The sequence below is a fragment of the Diospyros lotus genome, chromosome 1, assembly GCF_014633365.1.
Source record: "Diospyros lotus cultivar Yz01 chromosome 1, ASM1463336v1, whole genome shotgun sequence".
NCBI lineage: Eukaryota > Viridiplantae > Streptophyta > Magnoliopsida > Ericales > Ebenaceae > Diospyros > Diospyros lotus.
Genome location: NC_068338.1, coordinates 53,345,794 through 53,372,167, shown reverse-complemented (window position 1 = coordinate 53,372,167; position 26,374 = coordinate 53,345,794). Strand labels below are relative to the sequence as shown.

The 26,374-nt window shown below is 33.3% G+C and overlaps 3 protein-coding genes across 6 annotated transcripts in view; all 3 read right to left on the bottom strand.

Annotated features, from left to right (window-relative positions):
• LOC127794568 (uncharacterized) overlaps positions 1-14,470 on the bottom strand; it is a 40,325-nt gene extending 25,855 nt beyond the window's left edge. The window contains exons 1-2 of one of the 3 annotated variants that reach the window (XM_052325849.1): positions 14,408-14,470; positions 14,224-14,315 (exon numbers count right to left, since the gene is read on the bottom strand). In XM_052325849.1, coding sequence (XP_052181809.1) covers positions 14,224-14,315; positions 14,408-14,440 — 125 coding nt within the window. In that variant the 5' untranslated portion in view covers positions 14,441-14,470. The remainder of the gene's footprint in view (positions 1-14,223; positions 14,316-14,407) is intronic. The other 2 variants (XM_052325840.1, XM_052325878.1) reach the window with 2 other exon arrangements.
• Positions 406-26,374, bottom strand: LOC127794634 (protein HEADING DATE 3A-like). 2 transcript variants are annotated; one of them, XM_052325892.1, is made up of 5 exons: positions 26,072-26,374; positions 2,539-2,731; positions 2,132-2,193; positions 1,986-2,026; positions 406-772 (listed from the first exon to the last, which is right to left on the bottom strand). In XM_052325892.1, exons 2-5 carry the CDS (start codon positions 2,722-2,724, stop codon positions 558-560), a joined length of 504 nt encoding a protein of 167 aa, XP_052181852.1. In that variant the 5' UTR covers positions 2,725-2,731; positions 26,072-26,374; the 3' UTR covers positions 406-557. The 2 variants fall into 2 exon arrangements, with proteins under 2 accessions (XP_052181852.1, XP_052181846.1); XM_052325886.1 differs by lacking the exon at positions 26,072-26,374 and having other exon boundaries at positions 2,539-2,805.
• Positions 18,811-20,649, bottom strand: LOC127794646 (protein HEADING DATE 3A-like). The gene is made up of 4 exons (XM_052325900.1): positions 20,449-20,649; positions 19,971-20,032; positions 19,820-19,860; positions 18,811-19,169 (listed from the first exon to the last, which is right to left on the bottom strand). The coding sequence occupies exons 1-4, from the start codon at positions 20,647-20,649 to the stop codon at positions 18,955-18,957; spliced, it is 519 nt and encodes a 172-aa protein (XP_052181860.1). The 3' UTR covers positions 18,811-18,954.

Below are 26,374 nucleotides of genomic sequence, written 5' to 3'. Positions count from 1 at the left end.
GAGTTCCCATAACCCCAAGCCATGCTATTCAATAATAATATTGAAAAAATGACATCTTAAGGTAACAACTAGTATTGAAAGCTAGCTAGTAGCCTTTAGAAATATGAGTAGGGCACCTAGGTGACGCATCCGTGGAGACAAGCCAAAGGAAGGTTGGGTTCTTGTGGGGCGAGCCCAATCGGCCTCGAATAGTAAAGGCAACGCTCTAGATCACCCCAGCTTGCAAAAATGAATGGATAGCAAGGGGTAAGGCTCTATTTTTAGACCAGACAAGAGATGAAGACTACAAGAAAAGATTGCCCTCTCAGCAAGGAAGATGGGAAAAAGGTGCTCTCATTTATGTCGACCATTTAATATTTTTTGTTATTTAGTATTGAACTCTTTAATTACTTGATAACAGAAACATTTTAATGCTAAAGATAAAATATATTAAATATATATTAACGAGTGTCGGCACACATAACTAAGATCCATAATATGATCCGTAGTAATAATAATAATAATAATAATAATAATAGCAGCAGCAGCAACAGCAGGAGCAACAGATGTTAATTGTCTCATCCTCTGTTGCTGGGCTCTCTTTGAGCATTGAAGTAGACAGCAGCAACGGGCAAGCCTAGATTGTAAAGCAAGGCGAAGTCCCTTGTGCAGAAATTGTGCCTCAATTCAGGAGGGAACACTGTTTGGCGTCCCAACTGTTGAAACAGCACCAAAACAAATCGATGAATCCCAAGATGTGGCAGAGGACTCTCGTACTTAACCACCTCTTGTCCTGCACCACCCCACCATTAGTTATATATATATATTAGAACTTTGAGTCGTGTTATACATTCATACGTTAAAACTAAGAGAGTTTTAGCAAAGATTGATTAAGTAATAACTAACCGTTACAATTTAGTTTTATTGATAAGTTTTCATAACACAGCAGTTGCTCTTTGTAGGACAAGCTGGATGTTTTTAGCCTTGACGGTGGTTCTTTGGTGCTTAGCCTAAGCCATGCCACGGTGCATGTGTGCCCTTGCTTGTAGTTTTCTTAGTGCATACCCACCTTATTTAAGGATAAGTGTATGTCATCGAACACTCGAATGAGTAATAAATCGATATTAATTTGATGGATTATGAGTTTAATTCTCATCTTATGAAAGGGTTAAAGACTCAATCTACGATTTATCTCCCCTATCATAATTAAAGATACGAACACAAAAAATCGAACAAGAACAATGAACCTGAGTATATATCAATTTGTTTATAATTATGATTCTATCCTTAATCGTGTGTAACACATGCTTATGAATTTTTATAATCATGTCACGATGGATTAATCTTCACGATTTTTATTCATAATTGTTTTAATAAATTATATAATTAAATAAAATTTTTAATAACAAATATTTTTTTATTAAATTAAGGAATAGTCAACCAACACACAAAGATACATGTAATTGACAGCTAAAATTGAAAATCCACATTTAAATTAGATTTAAAGTAATGATTACACATATTCAAATTAGCCTCAAAAAATCCAACGGCGAAAGTAAAAATCTTAAAATGATTACGCGTTTTATGAGAAATGATTTTGCTATTTTTTTTGAAAATTTTGTTATAATATATTTTAAGGTAACAATTCTATTTATTGAATATTGTTGTAAATAAATTAAATATTTTATAAATAAATATTATATATAAAACTAATATTATATATATAATTATCAGTTATGGTTGTAGCTTTTGATTATAATTAAGATTTTTGTTACAATAGTTTTAATCGTGTTCGTGTCCATTTTACTCAATTTTTAACAATATTCGCCAGACACAGTTATGGGCTTTTTTTTATTATTATAAATTAACCGATTCATGCACCCATCCATAACCTAAGTGGATTTTAGGGATCGTATTTAGCATAAAAAGAAAAAAAAAAAACTTACATATAGGAGTGGCCCAAAACAAAAAATTTTATTAGGGTTACTTAAAAGGGAATTACTCACCAAAACTTGCCGATGTGGTACCTGGAATATCAGTCACCATCCTGGGTACCATATAAATATAGATAACCTTATTAAATATATCCAAAAATAAAATTAACTATATAAGAATGTATATGTTGGCATGGAGAGAGAGAGAGAGAGGTCACCAATGGAGGTATTCCCTAAGGGAAGGATCATTTGGGCTGGGAGCATCAGGGTCCACCATAATCTGCAATGGGAAGAAGTAAAGAGTCCAAAATATCAAGAACCCTAAAAATTAATAATAATGTCACATTCATTTGGGGACAATTGTCACTATCAATGTGTTAAAAATTATTTTTTTCTTAAATAAAAAGAGAACTTAAACAAAAAATTATTATTTTTTAGATAAAAGGAGAACTTAAACAAACAATAATAAACTATCAATCTTATAAAATTTAATTCAATAAATGAAATAGAAAATTATACTTACATACAACAACAATAACATATCTAGCCGTTATTCCATCATGTGGGATTGACTATATAAATAAGAAAACAATTAAGGGGTAGGGGCGGCGTTACGTGAACTCACAAGGGTGTAGAAGTTCCTTAGATCATCACCCCCAATATCAACCCTAGGACTGTTGGCTACCTGGGAAGGCCTGAGCTCACAACCACTGGTGACTTCCCTGTTGTTATACCTCACCCTAAAAGCGACAGTCCTTACAAAGGGATCCAGGACTTCCCCTATCACCCGGCCTACAGCCAGAGGATCCATGCTGTACCTAGACATCCTCAAACAATTCACTCACAATGTGCAACGTGCAAGCTCTACATAAACACACACACTCACACACACACACACATATATATATATATACTCATACATAGTTACTTATGGCAATACTTTTTACTTTTTATCCCTTATTCCATGAAAGGAACTTATATTTGTAGAGAGCAAATCCTACTTGAACATTTCAATAAGATTTTTACAGTAATATTTGTACATTAGCTTATTATATCTTGTATTTTATCAATACAATTATACAATATATAGATAAAAAATATCACCCAAAATATTTAAAATAAAGCATATATTTCCCTTTCTACAAAGATGTAGCTTTAGCTGAAAATTCATGCAGAATATAATATGATTGTGACAGTTCCTCCTTGAAGTGACTTTTTTGGAAGTTGACTAATGAGTTGTTTTTTTTCTGGGTATAAAATATACTTGTAAATATTGATAAATTATAACATACATAGCAAATTATTTTACAGTGAAAAATATTTTTCAAAAATTGATTAAATATATAGACGTGTATGTGTGTGTGTTGTGTGAACATACGGATCATAAATGCATATGTATATTTAAATATGTATACAACAAAACATCATGCGTTAGACTCTTATAAATACAAAGTCAATGTCTCCCAGAATAGGTTTTGACAATTAAGTTAATTTTCAAAATTTATAAACACGCAGTAAGACAAGATAATAAAAAAACTAATATTGTAAGTCTTTTTACCTCAATAAAAAATTAGTAGAACATTAAGAGTGTGTTTGATTGCATCACCTAAAATTTAATTTTGAGTAATGACTACCTAGAAAATAAAAATCACCCCACCCCATTGAAAAATAAATTTCATAAAAAAAAGTTTTAAATACTTGTATCATACATATTTTTTATAAAAAATTAAGAGTGTTTGATTGATTCTGTAAAAAAATATATGTAATAATTACACATTTTTTATGATAAATGTGTGTGATCAAATATATTCTAAACGTGATTCTCACGAGATTTCTTTTGTAATTTTTGTGTGAGAAGTCACTCGTTCGTTAGCTACTAAGATTGTGGCACGGCATGCATTTTCCAATAAAAGCCACCTTTCATTATGTGATTGGTCAATTGTGGATGGAGAAGCAAATAAAGGACCCCTCAACCAGAGTATATTACAAGGGATAACAAAAATAAAAAAATTGGTGGCTAAAATAGCATAGTATTTTGGTGAGCCCTTGTAACATGAGAATAGGAATATCATTATTCACATGCACCTCTATAAAAGATCTGATGGGACAAATTGGCTTTAGCCTTTAGCTTTTATTGAACCTTCCATATAAGGAAACTGGCTTCTTTATTCGCAAGCTATTAAGCCTGGCCACCAACTCAGATATATCAAGGACTAGTGGCCAAGTAATTGGCTTTAGCCTTTGGCTTTTATTGAACCTTCCATATAAGGAAACTGGCTTCTTTATTCGCAAGCTATTGAGCCTGGCCACCAACTCAAAGATTCTTCTTGGTTAGGTACGTACAAAAGAAATGAAGAATGAACTATGGCTAAGGACAGCCATCGGAGGAGATGGAGCAATCAAGATTTGAATCTTCCTAAAGATGGTGGGGGCACGGGGGATGGGGGTGGGGGTTTCCTAGAAATTTGCTTTTCATGTCGTCCACGAGCAACTCTATACACAATCTTTTCGGACATAACGTATGCTATCTTTTGATGAGAAGGAATGATTCTTGAGAAAAGGATGACCTAGTATATATGGACCATCGGAGTGGAGTGGGGAAGCTCTTAGTTTTAGGTTTGTGGTTGTTGTTTGGCTGCTACTTTATGAGCATCCAACTCTCCCTCCCTCTCTCTCTCTCTCTCTCTTATTGGAAGGTGGTGGGATAACTCATACAAAAAGAGGAGAAAACTTAATTAGAGACTTTAACTCAATTTATAATTGTTGTTTCTTAACTCCAACACCCATGGATTCATTCAAAAACTAGCTATTTGTGCTACTCAAATGGAAGAGTGGCGTAATAACAACAAATAAATTTCACTAAATTTTCAAATTTTCAGACAGCATGACCAGCTTCCACTTAAATAGTTATAACTTTCTTCATAAAACTCCCCTAATTAACTCCTTAAGCCCTCCAAAGTGCAAATGGCCAAATCTCATGTGCCATAGCCCATAATTTCCACGATGAATCTTCCGCACAAGCCTTCACCCCATTTCTTATCATAGACACCTTAGCAATGAGGTTAGCATCACCATCTCTTAGCCAAAGATTACGGCCTTCCATATAGATCAAGAAGTATTTTGTGACTCCTTCAATTTAATTAAAATAATACCTTGGAATTAACACCGATTGTGACATTCCTATTAAAATTGGTGTCGAGCTCCACAAATTTGGTCCTATTAGTCATGTGGTTGCTTGCATCATTGTCAAGGTATCGCGTACTTTTTTTCTCCTTGGACATATTATTTGAAAGCAAGGAGCAAGGTATATCTTCTGCATCTTCTTTGTTCTCAACGAGATTTGTTTCTTCTTTATTTTTTTTTTGCTATAACACTCCCAAGAACAATGACTGATCAGTTTCCCATAAGAATAATAATCAACTTGAGATTTGTCGTACCTCTTTTCATTTTATCTTGTATTGTTGCCCTTTCCTCTTTGTCTTCCTCTTACATGGCCACTTGATGAATTTTGGGAGTTATTCCCATGATCATATTTTTATTCACCTCTTCCTCTTTCTTGGCCTTGACCACTCCTACATCCACATCTGCAACCTCTTCTATATGTTTGATTTCTCCCACCTTTGTCATAAGCATCTCCCTTGTTATTGAGCGAGACTTTTGCTTACAAGACTTTTTTCACATCCTCATGCTTTCCTCTAGTACTAGTGATCCTTTCTTCATGGGCACCTAATGAATCATTCAATTCATCAATTGACATGGTTTCTAAGTCTTTGGATTCCTTTATGGAAGCCACAATATGCTCAAACCTTGAGCTAAGGGAGCACAGATTTTTTTTCAATCACATGAACATCTTGCAAATCTTCACCAAGAGTCATCATTTTGTTGACCACTAAGACTCGAGCAAAATATTTTGAAATGGATTCATTATCTTTCATTTGGAGCCTTTCAAACTCACTTTTCAGAGTTTGAAGTCTCTTCACTTTTTCAACCCTTTTAAAAGTGGTTTCAATCTTTGAATTAGTTGTATTAACAATCTTCTCAAGGATATCATCATCCAACCCTTGATGGATGATGGTGACAGCACGTTGATATTTTTTCCTCTCCTTCTCCAACACTTCCCTTTGAGCTGGATTCGACGCCGGCCCCTCATTTTGAGGCTCATCATATGTACCCATTCTTAGTAAGTTTCCATCCTCTTTGTGAACCAAGAATTGTCTTCATTCTTTGTGCCCATTTATTAAAGTTGTCTTTGGTGAGACGTGGGTATTGAAAGGAAAAGACATTAGTGTATCTGCATCTCTATTATTGTCCCCGACTATGTACCCATACCCTCGCATATTTTGTTTAACCTCCACATCTACATACCTGTAAGGTAATGGATATCTAATGGCCACTCATATACCTGATATATACCCATTATAACAAATTCATACTCATAATTTAAAAAACTTCACAACAATGTGGAAATAAATGAATTTGGCATTTGTGCAAGCAAAAAACTAAAATTTAAAATTGGAAATATTTTAATTTGTTCCAATACATTAATAATAATAAAAAATACCACATTAGTTTGTTGATGGTGAGGGTGAGAGACCAGAGAGATCATAACCATAACTATGTTAGGTTTTAAGTTTGTAAGAGTATGTTTGATTTGGACTTTCTTTAAATATATGAATTATAATATATATAAATATATATATCAGTGTAGGGTATGGGTAGGGGGACCCTATCCCCGCCACCCTACCCGTAACCGGCAAGTATTTTAAATACTTCACTCATACCCTTCCTATGAATATTTTTTGATACCAAAACCCTCCCCATTAGGGTAAGGTTTTAGTGGGTACCCACAGGGTAGGATACCCATTGTCATCCCTAGAGGGAAGCCATATGTATTTTTAAAGAACCCCCGCCATGTTTCCACAATAAGATTTTGGTGAAACAATATGATTTCAAATAAAATGATGAAACAATAGGGCCATTCTAGGAATGTCCCCGGCATTTGAAAGGAGCTAAGCATGGTTGAACAGATGCAACATTTAAGATGTAATAAGAAAAAAAGCAGCCACCAGTCATAGAACTTACAATGTTGTGGGACACTTATATTGTTTCTAGAAGGCATCATTCCTCCACAAGCTTGACAACAGTAACCTGGCTGCACTGGAATCCTGCAAGCTCAGTGCCTGAAGGATGCACATAGAGTTTGACTCCAGAATGAAGATATATCAACTTACTAAACAAATCGTATAAAATTAAAGCTATAACCTCATCAAATCATACTAAAATAAAAAGCTGGAGATCTAAATTCTAAATCATACACCTCCCTTCTTAGGAATAAGGGCAATAAACAAGCCATTGAGACTTTTCATAGAAGTAATAGAGTTAAAGACCACTTTACCCACAATGATGAAAGAACACCAAAGTAAAACCATCTAGGCAGGGGTCTTGTCCCCACTCATACTGTTCAGAGCTCTTACAACCTCATATTCCAAGAACAGCATTACAAGTAAAACTCTGCTTTCATTAGAAAGACTTTGAAATCCAAACCAAAACAGTGAGCCTCACCCTTCGTCCCATAAAGGAAGGAATAAAGGTCCACTGTACCATTGGCTACATCAATGTCATTCGCAATTTATTTTCCTTCAACCATAAACCTTTGCGATTAGATCTTCCACAAGGACTGGCCATTTGTTGGGAAAATTTTGATGTTCCTATAAGCTTCTCTGATGAAAAAGACCTTGACTTTCATTTCCAGCTTACCTCTTCTAAAATAAATAACTTCTTTAACTCTTTTATTTTCTAATTTACAGAGTTTATTTTTCACGGTGAGAGTCCAATACACTTTTTAAGATTTAAAGACTTAATATCTTCCAAAAGTCTTTCAATTGTTAGACTAACTTTACCTGGCACCTCCTAACAGTCCAAGGAAATAAAAACAAGCATGAAATAATAAAATTTCACTGCAATACAAAAGGACCAACATTTTAACTTGTAATTTGACCGTGGACATTAGTTTTGATTTTTGTTTTCTTTACTTTCAATGTTGCATTTTCTGTCAACTGTGATATTTGTGTGATATCATAAAATAATATCATTGGGGTCAATACAAAAATCACTTTCAATAGAAGAAGCAGAGTAGACAGGTTACTCTAAGTGGAAAGAGAAAATACACAACAAAAGAAATAGTAACATTGCTTAGGGTTCCACTCCTAGCAGTGAGTGAGCATAGACAATTTTGACAGAAAAATTTCAGTACAAACTGCACAAGGCAAGGGAAAGTCTCAATTATTTGATCAACTTAAATAGAAAAGAAACAACAAATTAATAAGATCGTGAACATTGACATTAACGATAAGATGCAAAAGCATCCATATTGCCAAAGCAATCATCAAAATTCAAACATATTCTAGAGAAACATAATATTAACATATGAAACCCTGTTATCCACTGAAATCTACAAGAAAAATGAAAATAGAACTTTGCTAACTTACATACAGTATTGGGATTATGCCACTCTACTAATATGGAATCAGGAATTATGCTACTCACAAGAGGTGACTTTATTGATGCATGAGAATCCAAATGTGCAATTTCTTTATCAGAATGTTTTAAGGAAGAATCAGTCTGCAGAATATCCTGCAAAACAAAGATGAACAACAAAACTCAAGTCAAAACAAGATATTAGAATGACATTTTATTAAGAAAAAAAAGAAAAGTGAGTAAAAAATGCATTAGAAATATGGAAATTGAACTAGAAACTCAAAAAAACTCAAGAAATGGAGGAAACGAAAGAGCGTATGGATTAAAAAGATTTAGGAAATTTTTTATTCTGGGAAATAGTTTAAAGGAAATTTTATTTTGGGAATTTTTTGTGTGTAGAGTTTTAATTTTGTAAAGAGCTATTGGCTCCAACCCTGCCTGTATGTTTTAATATAAAATGATCCAACCAGAGTAACCAATGACTGGAAAATTGGCCCATTAAAAGAGCATAAATAGTTAAAATCCACAAGAATAGAGAAACCAATATGGAGTTACCCCTTTGTTAATATTTTAGGTGATTCAAAATGTATTTGATTATTGCATTTTATGTTTGCAATTGGGTTTCATGTGAATTTGCATTTCATTTATATTTGCATCTCATTTGGTTATCTGCTGAATATACATTATGTTGAATATATACATTGGTGGGCCAAGTTTTATTAGTAGCCCAGCCCAAGCTCTCATTTGGCCCATCCCTATTGCTTGGCCCAAGTTTCCAGTGTCCAAGTATTTAAGGGCTTGTTCATGCCCTAACCTACAGAAGTTTACAATCTCTCTCTCTCTCTCTCTCTCGTTTGAAACCTTAAATCTGTAACCAACGGACTCATCGTAAATCCTCTCTGTTCTTGGCAAGAATCGGCTTCAGTTCATAGATTTCTCAACAAGTGGTATCAGAGCCACTCGAGGGCGAATCAGATCCATCGGCGATCAGATCCGAGAACTCGATCTTGAAGGCGATCGGTAAGATTTGAAAGGTCACGTCGTTTTCGGAAGATCGGAGGCCGCAATCGGTTATCCGATTCTATAAGTATTTGGTATCCTTTGATCTCATTGTTCTGTGAGATATCTTGGATTGGTTTTTTGCTATCCTATTATGCTTGCTGATTTCGTTTATGAGATTTGTTCCTTGCTATTGATTTTTTGTTGTTCTTGAACTTAGTTAGGATTGTAACGACCAGGTTTATTTTTGCAGTAATCCTTACTGTGTTCTTGAATTTGTTTTGTAAATCAAGATAGGATTTGGAGAGTCAGTTTTGAAGTTTCTGGATTGGATTATTTCTTTCAATCATTAACTGTTGCTGCTATTCTCTATTGTTGCTATTTCAGTTTACTGTCGTTTCTATTTTACTTCCTGTTGCAAGTGTATATCACTTGATTATTTTCTAAGAAATTAGTTAGGTTGATTGTATTGCTTAGTGTTTTGAAGCTTTGCAATCTGATCCCTATACTGTTCTTGTGGCTATGATTTTCTCCTTGCTGTTTGTGTTCTGTGTGCACTGTCCATCCTGTGTTATTCTTGTTCCATCTTGTGTTGCTGTTGGTTTTTTGTTTTTCCTTGCAAGAATAAAACCAAAGATGGCACCTATGAAGATAGAACTTGAAAAGTTCGATGGTCACAGTGACTTCGGGTTGTGGTAGCAGAAAATGAAGGCCATTTTGGTTCAAAACCGGTGCTCAAAGGCACTGGTTGTGCTAACGAATGGAAAGGATAAGGAAGCTACGCTGCCTTCTGAGGAAAGCCAGGAAATGGATGAATTGGCTTATAGCCTTATCATCCTAAACCTAGCTGACAAGGTACTACGACAGGTAAATGCATGGTATGAACACTGGTATGAACATTGCTGCAAAGGTATGGTCAAAACTTGAGTCTCTTTATATGGTAAAATCTTTGACTAACAAAATTCATTTGAAAAGAAGACTGTTTGGTTTTAAAATGGATTCTTCAAAGTCTTTAGAAGAAAATTTAGATGACTTCAATGTAATTACCATAGGTCTTGCTAACATAGATGAGGTAATATCAGATGAAAATCAAGCAATTATTCTGTTGAATTCTGTGCCAGAATCCTATAGAGATTTAAGAACTGCAATAGAATATGGTAGAACTTCTCTAACTCTAGAAGATGTCCTATCAGCCTTAAGATTAAGAGACATTGAAACTAAGAGTGAACAAAAATCTAGTTTAGGTGAAGGTCTATATGTTAAGGATAAGTCAAATAAGAAATTTTATTCTAGAGGAAAGGGTGAGCCTAAGTCTAAGGGTAAAGAGAATTCTAAATCGGTGACTTGTTGGTTTTGTAAGAAAGGAGGTCATCTTAGGAGGAACTGTCCTTTGAGGCAGAAAGAAAATAAGGAAGAAAATGCAAATCTCTCAGAGGGATGTGAGAGTGGGGACGGGCAGTTTGTCTTTGGATTCTAGGCATGAAAAGGCTAAGGCATATTGGTCATAATAGGGCTGTTAGAGTTAAGCATGTTAAGGTATGGTTGGATTTTGATAGGTTGATAACCTAGTGTTTTAGTGAATCCTGTGGGTTGTGTAAATCCCAATAGATGCCTTGTTTTATGGGTGGATCCCATGGATGCCTAAGGTATGGGTAAATCCCATTGTTGGCATGTTGCTGTCTCTTGTTGTGGGGTTTTCTCAAGTCCTTGTTTTCTGTCAAGGGCCTGATAATTTCCTTTCCTTTGTTGATAAATATTCTGTGAAGATTTTGGGAATTCTTTCTTAGGTGTAAAAATGTTTTTTTTTTAAGTCTAAGAAGTAGAAAGTCTTTGAATATTGAACAAGAAAGAGAATTGAGTTTGAAAAATCTGATGTAGGCCTAGAAGTTGATATGTGCCTAGTCTTGTAGAGTTAGACAAACCTGATCAAACTGATATTGTTTAGTTTGAGGTGGAAATTTGTTAGTCTTAAGGTGGAACCTGATTAGTGGTTAATTTTGTAAAAATTTTGTTATAATTATACCCTTCTTTTGATCTTAAAAATGGTTTAAATTAGATATTAATATATATTTTATAGTTATATGCAAGTTTAAATTGAAAAATGAATTAAATGAAATTTTAAAGTAAAATTTAATAATAATAATAATAATATATAATACATATACATCATTATATGCATGCATGTAATATATATATATATAATATAATCTAATATATATATGTGTCATGTGTAATACATATATATAATATATAATTTATTAATAACATTAAATTATTTTTATTTTATTTTTTAGGCATGAAGAATTCAAGCCCATGAAGACTTAAAGTCCATGAAGAATTCAAGTCCATGAAGAAATCAAACCCATGAAGAAATCAAGCCCATGAAAAATTAAAGTCCATAAAGAATTCAAGCCCATGAAGAATTAAGGCCCAATTTGAGCAACCCATGGAAGATATTATTTAGAGAAGACCCAAGGATTATTTTTAATCCTAATGAAGATTAAAAACCAATTTAAAGAAATCTATTTTTATTTTTTATGTGAGAGCTTTATTAGGTGTGTTTTTTAGCTAAAATCCATTTAACTATTAGGTAGATATTATAGCTAAAATCCATTTAACTTTATGAGTGCTTTATTAGGTATGTATTTTAGCTAAAATCCATTTAATATTAGGTGTGTATTATAGCTAAAATCCATTTAACTTTAAGTGTGTGAGTGCCCATTAGATATAATTATGTCTAATTGAATAATTGAAATTGTGTGGTTTGTATTGTATCTTGTGGCCTATAAATAGCTCACTTGATTGCATTTGTAAGTGTGATTATTATTCTTGAATAAAAGTTTAGTTGTTTCCTTATAATTCTCTCTTTGAGAATTGTTCTTGTTTTTTCTCATTTTCTTTAGTACTTTCTCTTATAATCTTACTTCTTTTTTTTTTTCTTTTAAATTCTTATGTCATTTATTGTCTTTTAATTATTCACCGCCTAAATGGCCGGTTAGTTTATGCCTTTAAATTCCTGCAATTTTAATTCTTGTCTTTTAATTATTCACCGCCTAAATGGCCGGTTAGTTTATGCTTTTAAATTTCTGTAATTTTAATTCTTGTCTTTTAATTATCCACCGCCTAAATGGCCGGTTAGTTTTTACTATTTTAATTCCTGTCATTTAAATTCTGTTATTTAAATTACGTCATTTAAATTTCTGTCAATTAACTTTCAAATAAAAATGAGTAGCTAAATCTAATCTTGGGTTAAGGCAAGGACAGTGTCCAACGCCAATGATTCCCAAAGAAAGCTGCGCTTTAAATAAGTAACATTAATTTAAATTTCAGTATGAGTGTGTATTAATTATTAAAAAATCACTAGGTTTGGATTGGAGCGTAAGCCTAACTTAGAGCTTTCATGCCATGTATGAGAGTTACTAGAATTGGAAACGCTATCATACCTAAACTCAGATGATTAATTTAGTTGTTTTGTGTATTAATTGCCATTGGATTTATGGTGGTTGCTTAAATTAGAATCCCGCATATCATGTATGGGGATTGCTTAACCTAGAACTATTATCATCTCTAATTGCATTTAATAACAAACCCTCATATCTGAAATTAAATTAATGTTGCTAATCTTTTATGCTAAAATTTGGGAATCAACGGGTTGGTACTGAAATTGTCTTAATTCAAGCACTATCCAACTTCATATTTTTACATTTAATGTTTATTTCAATTTCTGCCTTACTTTATTTTCTAGTATCTGTTGTTTAAAAAATCATAAAAAATCTTGTTGCCAATTTGTCCAAATGCGTGTGTGCTTGTGTGACATTCTTTTTCTTTTGTCATAAAATAAATCTCTCAATGGACGACCTGGACTCATCCAGAAAGTATAAATTTAAATTTGGACTACAACTGCACTCGTACACTGACGAGTATAAACCTCTCACCTAAATAAAGAAAAAAATATAAAATTTTTATTGTGTTTTATTTTGTGTTTTAATTGCAGGGTGAGAGTGTAGTCAGAACCTTAGGAAATTTTCAAGTCTAATGAAAGTCTTAGTGTTAGTCCTAATGTCTCGTTCATAGAAGTCTTGATAGAGGTTTCTGTTGTCCTTGGTGAGGTATGTATAAGTCGAGTTGGTCTCATGTCAATAGTTTGAGCAAGCTTGGTCGTTACTCAATGTGCTCCCGTTGTAGTTGGGAGAGTTGCAGGGGTCTTTGGTCAAGTCCACTATCAATCCATTCTTGAATCAAGATGGAATTTGTTAATATTTTAGGTGATTCAAAATGTATTTGATTATTGCATTTATGTTTACAATTGGGTTTCATGTGAATTTGCATTTCATTTATATTTGCATCTCATTTGGTTATCTACTGAATATACATTATGTTGAATATATACATTGGTGGGCCAAGTTTTATTAACAGCCCAGCCCAAGCTCTCATTTGGCCCATCTCTATTGCTTGGCCCAAGTTTTCAGCGCCCAAGTATTTAAGGGCTTGTTCATGCCCTAACCTGCAGAAGTTTACAATCTATCTCTCTCTCGTTTGAAATCCTAAATCTGTAACCGACGGACTCATCGTGAATCCTCTCTGTTCTTGGCAAGAATCGGCTTCAGTTCATAGATTTCTCAACACCCTTCAATGTTATGCAGAAAATGGTTTCTTGCTACAAATTGCACTGCTGATCGACAATGGGGACAAAGAACAGTTGAGTGGTTCTCCTGGGACCTTTTCAGCCACTCTGAGAAACATCCGTTGCTTAAAATGAAAATACAAGCTCTTGTTTAGAAAGGAACAAACTCAAATAATTAGAACAAGATCAAAAACATGACAAGTTACAAACCAGAAGTTGTGAAAGCAGGGAGCAACAGTGACAACATCGAGCCAAATATTTAGACAAATGCTGCATTTTGCATGTTCAGCATCTAAACAGATCTAGAACCAGTAGGAAGAGAATTCTATTCAGCTTTTAAAGACATATGCAAGATAAAATATAAATATAACTTCAATGGTTAATGACTACTCACCTTCAGCTTGTTTTTGGGAGATTCCTCAGCCATAATTTCCTACCTGTAATTTAAATACCTCCTAAATGCATCACAAGAAGACAGAATGAGAAAGGATAAACGAGAGACCATAACCATGCATGTCAAACAATATTAACCAAGATGAATGGAGTTACATTTTCATGGTAACTTTCAGTAGTGACAAACTAAACCCTGAAAATGATGAAGTCCGTAGTAAAATCATAAACATTTATCCTAAGAAGGGCAAAAAAGAAATGAAAAAGGTGAGCATGATGGATTTTGTTCAATAAAGAAACAAACATACGTAAATGCTTATTCTCACACAAGAAAAGGTCATCTGTATGATAGCTACTGGTGCTGAACAGTTGAAATTCACAACTCCAACTTAAAAATATTATAAAGTTCTATCTACCACAAATGTTTACAGAGGCACAGGTGTGCCATGAGGAAATTCATTCTGCTTCAAGCACTAAAAAATGCATGGAACAAACTACTTTAGACATTATATTGTTATAATGAAATGACAATTAAAATTTTACTCAAGTCTACCAAATGAAGAGTGCAGAATGAAATGAGAAACTGAAAGCCTAGTGCACTAACGGGATTAGTGGAATTTTACCATGGATTTGCAAAGACATCATATAATATAGCCACACTCTAACAATATATAAAGTATTGAAGATCAACAATAGAACAAAGGAGAGTTCATCACAAATTTTTAATGCCCTTGTCAAGAACTTACAGACACCAAATTTAATTTTTAAAGTACAAAAATACAAAAAATTCACCTATGATAAAAGGTTTGTAATTGAATTAACATAAATCATCACACAGTTTAAGAACATCTTCTTCTTCTTCTTTCTTGAAATCAAACATGCAAGGGAATCTAAGTACAAAAAGGAAATCGCAAAGCAAGACAAATTCAGAATATCGCAAAGCAACATCTGGTCATGCAGGCATATTCCAAGCTGGTATATGTACATAAACCCAAATACTAGCTAAACAATTGAAATCATAGAAAGAATTCATTTAAATAGCTAGCAACTGAAGATGATCGAGATGTCAAATTACCCCATATCACTACATAAGGAAACCTAACAGAAACCAAAAAACTTCTTGGTTATGCAGTCACTTGACTATAAAATTGCGGATGCAAGAACCTATACAGGATTTCCCCTCTCCTATTTTTAACAAGGGAACAACTAGGAGAACTTCAGGGCTAAAAGGATATGCACCTCAAGTCCATTAGTTCCTTGGTTCTAGGCTCTTGGATTCTCTACATATGACAGCATAATTGTACTTTGTTTTCTACATTTCTTTTTTTGATTAGTGTTCTCTACATGTCTTCTTATTGTGAAGTTAGTGTGTTTTCCTTTTGACTGTTTAACCACTCTTCACCAGCCTTTAGCTTTACTAATAGATGAAGACCAAGTCTCATTTTGTGACATCGTACATGTAAAAACTTAACTCAATTGAACATTTGCGAGTCCCGTCCAAGAAATGGATACAAGAACAAGTAAATTGGACTTGAGCCTTGCCCAAGTCAATTGGGTTCATTCTTATGAATCTTGTTCTCCGATTTGTGCCAATTAAGTCATGTCCTCGTTTCATATAAATGAATCATGTTCTTTATTGCCACTCATTTTTTACCTCCCTACATTTCTTCAGAACTATTACATGGAACTACGTTGCACATAGGCACACTGTGTTAAAAAGGTCTCCACACTTTACCTCTAATTGCGGCCACATTCACCTTCTTTTCAAGGCTTTCATTTCTTATTCTAATTCTTCATGTACCCCCATCTATCCATCACAAGATAATCATTCCAATCAGGTACATTTCAGGATCATTTCCTATTAAAATCATTGACAATAGTCAAGACATAAGAAAATTAGTAAAATTTATACCACTTCAGATAAAAGTTATTGCCTCCAGTCCAATAGGGAAAAAAGTTATGCAGAAAATCACAACAGCGCAGCCATTAAAAAGAACAATTACTTCCATATGTTCGGCAAGTGCACTCTGAATGATTAACGCTCATCACACACTCGCGATTAATGAAACTACGGAAATATCCAATTGAAATCTACAGTATTTGTAACTAAAAGACTGGTGAATCGGATCAGGCGTATGTAATTAAAATCCCCCCAAATCCTAAAACCCACTAATTTTAAGTTTTTTGATTTCCATATCTCCACAACCCTCGTCCCACAATTGTCAAATAAACAAACAAGAGCATGTGGAAATAAGTTGAGGGGAAACTCTTACCGTCGATGATCGACAGCCGAGGCTGTGCGGAGGCCCCTTAGGCTCTTAGCAATGGCGTGCGGTGCGCTGTGCGATGAGAAACGGTGAAATATATGATATGAATGATAATTAAGATTAATTATTTGTAATTTTTAAATAAAAAAATCTTTCATTTCCAAGTAGTCTTTGATAAAATAGTAAGATCGAGACATAAAATAGTAAACAAAAAAAAAGAATTAATTTAAATTTTTTATTAAAATTTTTAAAATATCCTAAAAAATATAAATATTATTTTTTTATAAAAATTAAGATATATTTATCTTGAGAAAGAAAAAAATAAACATATCTTAAAATACTGAGATAAATTTAATAATTATATTGAAAATGATAAAAATTTTAAATGCTTTCCATATTTTATATTTTTTATTTATATCTTAATTAACAAATACTATATTAGTATTAAGAGAATTAAGACTAATTAATTGAATATTTTTAAATTAGAAATTTAGTCGTTTTCCTCCATTAACCTCTTAATTCAAATGATTTTCACATGATACATAAATTACATGATAGATAGATAACACATAAAATCAAAAAAAATTATTATTTTATAAACATCAAAATAATTTCGTTTTAAAATTCAGTTCTTTCAATCAAAAAATCAAATTAAAAATCAAAAATTAAACTTTTGAGAAAATTTAATAGAACCGAATCGATGCAAAAAAATAAATAAATAAATTGAATTGAATGGATAAGTTCGGTTCGATTAATTTGGGTAAATCGAACTTTTACTCTCTTTCAAGTATTATATGTAATTAAAAGAAAAATACAAAAATCAGAATGTAATAATATTTTTCATTCCATGAAATGAAAAGACTTTATATTCATTTTATTTTGTGACGTAATTAAGTGGATGTTTGGATGGGAAGGGAATATATATTTCCCCTTGTTGGATGGGGTTTCATAATAGAATATATTCTCCCAACTATATGATGCCATTCCTCCCTTTTGCTATTTTAACTTTGGTTATACTCAATTTAGTTGAGATAGAGATAAAAGTAAAAATGTTTATATATATTTATATGAAAAAAATTATATTTAGTTCGAATTGTATTTATTTTTTATAATTCGAGTTATGATATGTCTTAATTTTTTTTAATAAAATATATCGATACAGAAAGTTATTATGAATATTTAAAACATTTCAGTTCGAATTACAAAAAATAAAATACAGACCAGATTAAAAATAGTCAATATTTACATTTATTGTATTAGTATATTATCTTTGCTATAAAAATATATATTTGCATGTCTTTAACCTAAAATTATTAAACTTAATCCAATTGGAAGAGAATATAAATTTTGTGTTAGTGTTGATTACGAAAATGCTATTTTGATGAATATTTTTAATAATATTCTTGTACTAATATATAATATATTAACTGACATAATATATATTAATGTAAATCTAAAAATCACTTAATATTAAAATTAACATAAATTCTACGATCAAGTGATTTTGAGATTTATGTTAAAATTAACATATATGATGTTAGTTTTTGTTAAATAGAATTTGATAAAAATGAAAAGAACTAAATTGTAATAAAAATTAAAATTTAGTGATTGTGATGATAAAAAATTAAAGTATAGTAATTAATTTGTAGAGAAGTATAATAATAAATATAATTTATCCATTGTAGCAATTATACTTTGGATGCCATTATATAACTCAAAATGTTAAACAAATGAACGTTATTGTTATTGCAAGAATAGAATAAACTTTGATTTATTCTCCCAGTTAAATAGGACAAAAAAATTTGAATATTATTCATAGGTGATCAGTAATATGAGTATGGCTCCTAGCTAGGTGATGCATTAATTCGTGGAGACAAGCCAAAGGAAAAGCAAAAGGAAGGCTGGGTGCTTGTGGAGTGAGCCCAATCGACCTTGAATAGTAGAGGCAACGCTAGCTCTGGATTGGATCCCCCCTGCTTACAATAGCAGAAATGAATGAATAGGAAGGGGAAAAAATACCCCCTGCTTGGTAAGGAAGAGGGGGACCAAAAAGGGTGCTCTCATCTCATCTATATGTCGTCGACCATTTAATATTTTTTGTTATTTAGTATTGAGTACTACTCTTCATCAATTGGTTGATATCAGAAACATTTTAATATTAAAGATAAAATATATTAAATATATCTTGACGATTGTCGGCACACATAAGTAACTAAGATCCATAATATGATCATATGTAACAACAACAATAACAATATATATATATATATATATGTTAATTGTCTCATCCTCTATTGCTGGGCTCTCTTTGGGCATTGAAGTAGACAGCAGCAACGGGCAAGCCTAGATTGTAAAGCATGGCGAAGTCCCTTGTGCAGAAATTGTGCCTCAACGAAGGAGGGTATACTGTTTGGCGCCCCAACTGTTGAAACAGCACGAAAACAAACCGATGAATCCCTAGATGTGGCAGCGGACTCTCGTACTTAACCACCTCTTGTCCTGCACCAACCCACCATTAGTGTGTTATATATATATATATACAAACGTACGTTAAAAGTAAAAGAGTTTTAGTAAAAAAATGACTTAAGCGATAACTAACAGCTACAATTTTGTTTTATTGATAAATTTTCATAACACAACGGTTGCTCTTTGTAGGGCAAGCTGGATGTTTTTAGCCTTGGCGGTGGTTCTTCTGATGCTTGGCCTAAGCCATGACTCGGTGCATGTGGGTTTTCTTAGTGCATGTCCACCTTATTCAGGGATATGTGTATATCGATTTGTTTATAATTGTGAATTTTTTTTAATCATGTGCGTAACCGGGGCGGATCCAACAATTTGGGGAGGGGTGGGCTGAGCTGGGTTAGGCTGAAATGAATTTAAACTAGATTTTTACATTAAAATTTTAATTTTTTTGTGGGCTTTGTATCCGTCCCTATATGTAACACAAGATTATAAATTTTTATAATTGTGTTCATAACTGATGAATTAATCCTATTCACGATTTTTGTTCATAATTGTTTTAACAAATTGTATAATTAAATAATTTTTTTAATAAAAAATATTTTTTATTAAATCAAGAAATAATCAACCAACACAAAGATACATGTAATTGACAACTAAAATTGAAAGTGCACATTTAAATTACTCACCAAAACTTGTTGATGTAGTTCCTGGAATATCAGTTACCATCCTGAACTCCATATAAATATAGCTAACCTTGTTAGATATATTCAGAAATAAAATTAAGTAACCATATAAGAATGTACATGTTGGCATGAAGAGAGAGAGATAAGTACTCACCAATGGAGGTATTCCCTAAGGGAAGGATCATTTGGGCTGGGAGCATCAGGGTCCACCATAATCTACAATGGGAAGAAGTAATAGTCCAAAGTATCAAGAACCCTAAAAATGCAGGAAAATAATGGACTTTAGGTTATCAATGCTCATGCAATAATGATTAAAAGGATCATTCGGGTTTCATCGCACGCATTACTTAATAATTTTAAATTTCATATAAATTTAAGTAAAAAAAATTAATAATAATGTCACTAATAGGTACGAAGTCACATTTATTTAGGAGATAATTGTCACTATCAATGCGATAAAAATTATTTTTTTATTAAATAAAAAGAAAACTTATACAAACAATAATAAACTATCAATTATAAAAACACCTTATAAAATTTAATTCGATAAATGGAAATGGAAGATTATACCTATATATCCAACAAAAATGAGAAAATAATTAAGGGGTAGGGGCGGGGTTACGTGAACTCACAAGAGTGTAGAAGTTCCTTAGATCATCACCCCCAATATCAACCCTAGGACTGTTGGCTACCTGGGAAGGCCTGAGCTCACAACCACTGGTGACTTCCCTGTTGTTGTACCTCACCCTAAAAGCGACGGTCCTTATAAAGGGATCCAGGACTTCCCCTATCACCCGGCCTACAGCCAGAGGATCCATGCTGTACCTAGACATCCTCAAACAATTCACTCACAATGTGCAACATGCAAGCTCCACATAAACGCACACACATATATATATACTCTACATAGTTACTTATGGCAATACTTTTTACTTTTTATCCCTTATTCCATGAAAAGGAACTTGTATTTGTAGAGAGCAAATGCTATTTGAACATTTCAATAAGATTTTTACAGTAATATTTGTACATTAGCTTATTATATCTTGTATTTTATCAATATAATTATACAATATATAGATATGAAATATTACCCAAAATATTTAAAATAAAGCATATATTTCCCTTTCCACAAAGATGTAGCTTTAGCGGAAAATTCATGCAGAATATAATATGATTGTGACAGTTCCTCCTTGGAGTGATTTTTTTGGTAGTTGACTAATGGGTTGTTTTTTTTTTTTTTTTTTTTACAGTGAAAAATATTTTCCAAAATTTGATTAAATATATAGACATATGTAAGTGTGTGTGTGTGAACGTACGGATCATAAATGCATATATATATATATATATGTAAATATGAATATACATCGGGCTATACATTGAAACACTACATGTTGGACTCTTATAAATATAAAGTCATTGCCTCCCAAAATAGGCTTTGACTATTAAGTTAGTTTTTGAAATTTATAAACAAGCAATAAGACAAGGTAATAACAAGACTAATATTGTAAGTCTTAAATATTTTGTACCTCAACAAAAGATTAGTGGAACATTGAGTGTGATTCTCACGAGAATTTCTTTTGAAATTTTTGTGTGCAACTTCTAGAAAGTACTCAACCTGAGATTCTCGAATTGCTTGGGAGGTCACTTGTTCGATGGTTACTAAGATTGTGACACGGCATGCATTTTCCAATAAAAACCACGTTTCAATATGTGATTGGTCAACTGTGGATGGAGAAGCAAATAAAGGACCCCCCAACCATATATAGTATATATATTACAAGGGATCACAAAAATTAAAAAAAAAAAAAAATTGGTGGCTAGAATAGCATAGTATATTATATCCTTTTTGGTGAGCCCATGTAACATGAGAATAGGAATATATATCATTATTCACATGCACCTTTATAAAGATATGCGATGATCTGATGATGGGACAAATTAAGCTCAATTTTATTGCAGCCATGCATTATTGGATAGGTGCCAGAATCCAACTTTGGAATTGAATCAATTGTCCACACACACAGATATATATATATGTAAAATAAGGACCAGTGATCAAGCAACTGGCTTTAGCCTTTGGCTTGTATTGAATCTTCCATATAAGGAAACTGGCTTCTTTATTCGCAAGCTATTGAGCCTGGCCACCAATTCAAAGATTCTTCTTGGTTAGGTACGTACAAAAGAAATGAAGAATGAACTATGGCTAGGGACAGCCATTGGAGGAGATGGAGCAATCAACATTTGAATCTTCCTAAAGATGGTGGGGGCACGGGGGATGGGGGTGGGGGTTTCCTAGAAATTTGCTTTTCATGTCGTCCACGAGCAACTCTATACACAATCTTTTCGGACATAACGTATGCAATCTTTTGATGAGAAGGAATGATTCTTGAGAAAAGGATGACCTAGTATATATGGACCATCGGAGTGGAGTGGGGAAGCTCTTAGTTTTAGGTTTGTGGTTGTTGTTGCTTGGCTGCTACTTTATGAGCATCCAACTCTCTCTCTCTCTCTCTCTCACTATATATATTTTTTTTCCTCTTTTTTTGTTTGAGTTGTCCCACCACCTTCCAATAGAACTTATATATATATTTTTTTTCCTCTTTTTTGTTTGAGTTGTCCCACCACCTTCCAATAGAACTTATATATATATAAAAATATATATATAAGTTCTATTGGAAGGTGGTGGGACAACTCAAACAAAAAAAGAGGAAAAAATTTAATTAGAGACTTTGACTCAATTTATAATTATTGTTTCCAGGCCAGCTCAGGGGTAGGTTGGTGAGCATATGTCTACGGCCCTAATCCCTAGTCTAATAAATAATTATTTTAATTTTATTATTAAAATAAAATTAATAAATTTTTAATATTTTATTAAGGGATTGGGGCCCTCAATTAATAATCGGAGCCCCAACCCCTTAAGCTTGTCCTAATTGTTTCTTAACTTCAACGTCCATGGATTCATTCAAAAATTAGTTATTTGTACTACTCAAATAAAAAAGTGGCATAATAACAACAAATAAATTTCACTAAATTTTTAAAATTTCAGACAGTGTGACCAGCTTTCACACTTAAATAGTTATAATTTTCTTCATAAAACTCCTCTAATTAACTCCTTAAGCCCTCTAAAGTGCAAATGGCCAAATCTCATGTGCCATAATTTAATTTCCACGATGGATCTTCTGCGCAAGCCTTCTTCCCATTTCTTATCATAGACACCTTAATTAGCAATAAGGTTAGCATCACCATCTCTTAGCCAAAGATATTGACGGCCTTCCATATAGATCAAGAAGTATTTTGCGACTCCTTCAATTTAATTAAAATAATACATTTGCCTTTGATCTCTACCTTGGAATTAACACCGATTGTGACATTCCTGTTAAAATTGGTGTCAAGCCCCACAAATTTGGTCCTATTGCTAGTCATGTGGTTGCTTGCATCATTGTCAAGGTATCGTGTACTTTTTTTCTCCTTGGACATATTATTTGAAAGCAAGGAGCAAGGTATATCTTCTCCATCTTCTTTGTTCTCAATGAGATTTGTTTCTTCTTTATTTTTTATTTTTTTTGCTATAACATTCCCAAGAACAATTAGTGAGTTTCCCACAAGAATAACAATCAACTTGAGATTTGTCGTACCTCCTTTCATTTTATCTTGTATTGTTACTTTTTCTTCTTTCTCTTTCTCTTCCTCTTCTATGGCCACTTGATGAATTTTGGGAGTAATTCCCAAGATCATATTTTTATTCACCTATGCCTCTTTCTTGGCCTTGACCACTCCTACATCCACGTCCACAACCTCTTCTATATGTTTGATATTTTCTCCCACCTTTGTCATAGGCATCTCCCTTATTATTGAGCGAGACTTCTGCTTACAAGACTTTTTCCACATCCTTATGCTTTCCTCTAGTACTAGTGATCCTTTCTTCATGGGTACCTAATGAATCATTCAATTCATCAATTGACATGGTTTTTAGGTCTTTGGATTCCTTTATAGCAGCCACAATATGCTCAAACCTTGAGCTAATTAGGAAGCATAGAATTTTTTTCAATCACACCAACGTCTTACGAATCTTCACCAAGAGTCTTCATTTTGTTGACCACTAAGACTCGAGCAAAATATTTTGAAATGGATTCATTATCTTCCATTTGGAGCCTTTCAAACTCACTTCTCAGAGTTTGAAGTCTTATTTTTTTCATTTTTTCAACCTTTTTAAAAGTGGTTTCAATCTTTGAATTAGTTGCATATAACAATCTTCTCAAGGATATCATCATCCAACCCTTGATGGATGATGGTGAGAGCACTTTGATATTTTTTCCTCTCCTTCTCCAACACTTCCCTTTGAGCTGGATTCGACGTCGGCCCTTTATTTTGAGGCTCATCATACGTACTCATTCTTAGTAAGTTTCCACACTCTTTGTGAACCAAGAATTGGCTTTCACTCTTTGTGCCTATTTGTTAAAGTTGTCTTTGGTGAGACGTGGGTATTGAAAGGAAAAGACATTAGTTTTGAGAGCCATAGTGTAACGGAGCATGCCTGATTCAAACTCAACAACAATGCTCTGATCATCAAGGCTATTCAAAGTTAGCTAAAGATGCACCAATCGTCAAGGCTATCCTTTATTGTAGTTTTAACGTTATTGTATTTTAAATTCAAACTTCAAATGTAATTCTGCTTGTGTATATATTTATCTGTATCCTGTACGTTATTGACAAGTTGAATATAATAAAAAACAAAACCTCTGGTATGTTTCTATATGGTATCAGAGTCTCACCTTTCCAACGAGCATCAATCCATGGCTTCTTTCCCTTCCAAATCTATTACAACCCCTGAGACTCAGTCTACTACTATTTCTCAAACCAAACATGTTCAGTTCTTTCAATCGGGTGCTTAGACCTCCATCAAACTTTCTACCACCAATTTCTTTGCATGATGTCATTAGGTGATCTCTTCTTCATGGTATGAAGCTCTTTGGCTATGTTGACGGTACTTGCCCAGCCCTACCCACACAGATCATTGGTCTAGATGGCACTAGTACTCCAAACCCAGCCTATGACACGACTCAACAACTTTGGAAGGCTCTTGAATCCAAATATGTGAATCCCTCACACTCTCGTGTTATGTCCTTGAAGAACAAACTTCAAGCGAGCAGGAAAGGCTCCATCTCTATCACTGAGTTTTTTTTTTTTCTGTTAAATAAACTGTGGATGAACTTAGTGTTCTTGATAATATTATCTCCAATGATGACATGACTCTTTATGTCCTTAATGGCTTAGGACTTGAATACCGTGACATTGCAGCTTATATTCGTACCAGAGATCTCCTTTTTACTTTTGAAGAACTTCATAGCCATTTGGTATAGCTTATGAAGAGTACCTCAGACGTGATGAGGTGTCATATGAGGTTCATATTCCTACTATAAACTTCTATCAAAGATCTGAACAAACTAACAATTGAGGTTCTCGTCATAATGGTTCTTTCCACAAGTCAAATAATGGTAGTTTTCAATCCAATTTTCGCCTACCTCACCCCACTGGTAATAGAGGCTTCCCAAGTCGTGAACAAAGAAGCTCCAACAAAAAATTACATAGGTTCCCACCACATAGATAGCAATAATCGCCCACCACCGAGATGCCAGTATTGTGATCTTCCAAGCCACATTGCAAAATTTTGCCCATAGCTAATGTAATTACATACTGCATCGTCAACCCATTATGCCTCTGCTTCTTTTACACCTCCTTAGAATTGGATCCCCGATACTGGAGCAAGCCATCATGTCACCGCCAACCTCAACAATCTCACTAAATATATAAAACGTAAAACAATTTTTCAATAATCAAGGTATCTCTCACTATACTAGTCCTCTCTACATTCCGAAACACATTGGTTTTGCTGAATGCAAGCACCGTCAAATAGTTGAAACATCTATTACCCTTCTAAGTCACTCTTCTGTGCCATCACAATTTTGATGTTTTGCCTTCCAAACCATTGTGTTTCTGATCAATCAAATGCCTATGTCACATTTCATCACAAGTCCCCATTTGAGCTTATCTTTCACTATTCCTCCAACTATTCTTTTCTCAAAGTTTTCATATGCTTGTACTGAAGGGAATCATTAATATGATGGTACAAGCAAAAATAAATTTTTTATTGTATATCAGATATATACAGCAAAATATAATATACATGCCATACATAATTTGTGTATTTAATCAACACGCATATTCAATAATTGAATACATAAATAAATCTCATACCTGTTGTCCGATGTAAGAATAGAGTACAGAAATAGTTTCTGTACTAAAACTAAATCCACCTCAAGATGTGATGGTCCTAGTCGATCCACACTTAGTATGCAGAAAAAAATTGTTCCGATCACCTTTCTTGTATTAGACACAGGGAATTTGTATATCACCGGTGCTCGTGTCTTAAAATTATACGTGTAATAATTATATGTATAATTTCTATGATATTTTCAGAGGAAAGAAGAAGAAGAAGAAGAAGCAGAAGCAGAAGAAGAAGAAGAAGAAGAAGAGAGCAGCATGAATAGGAGAGAGAGA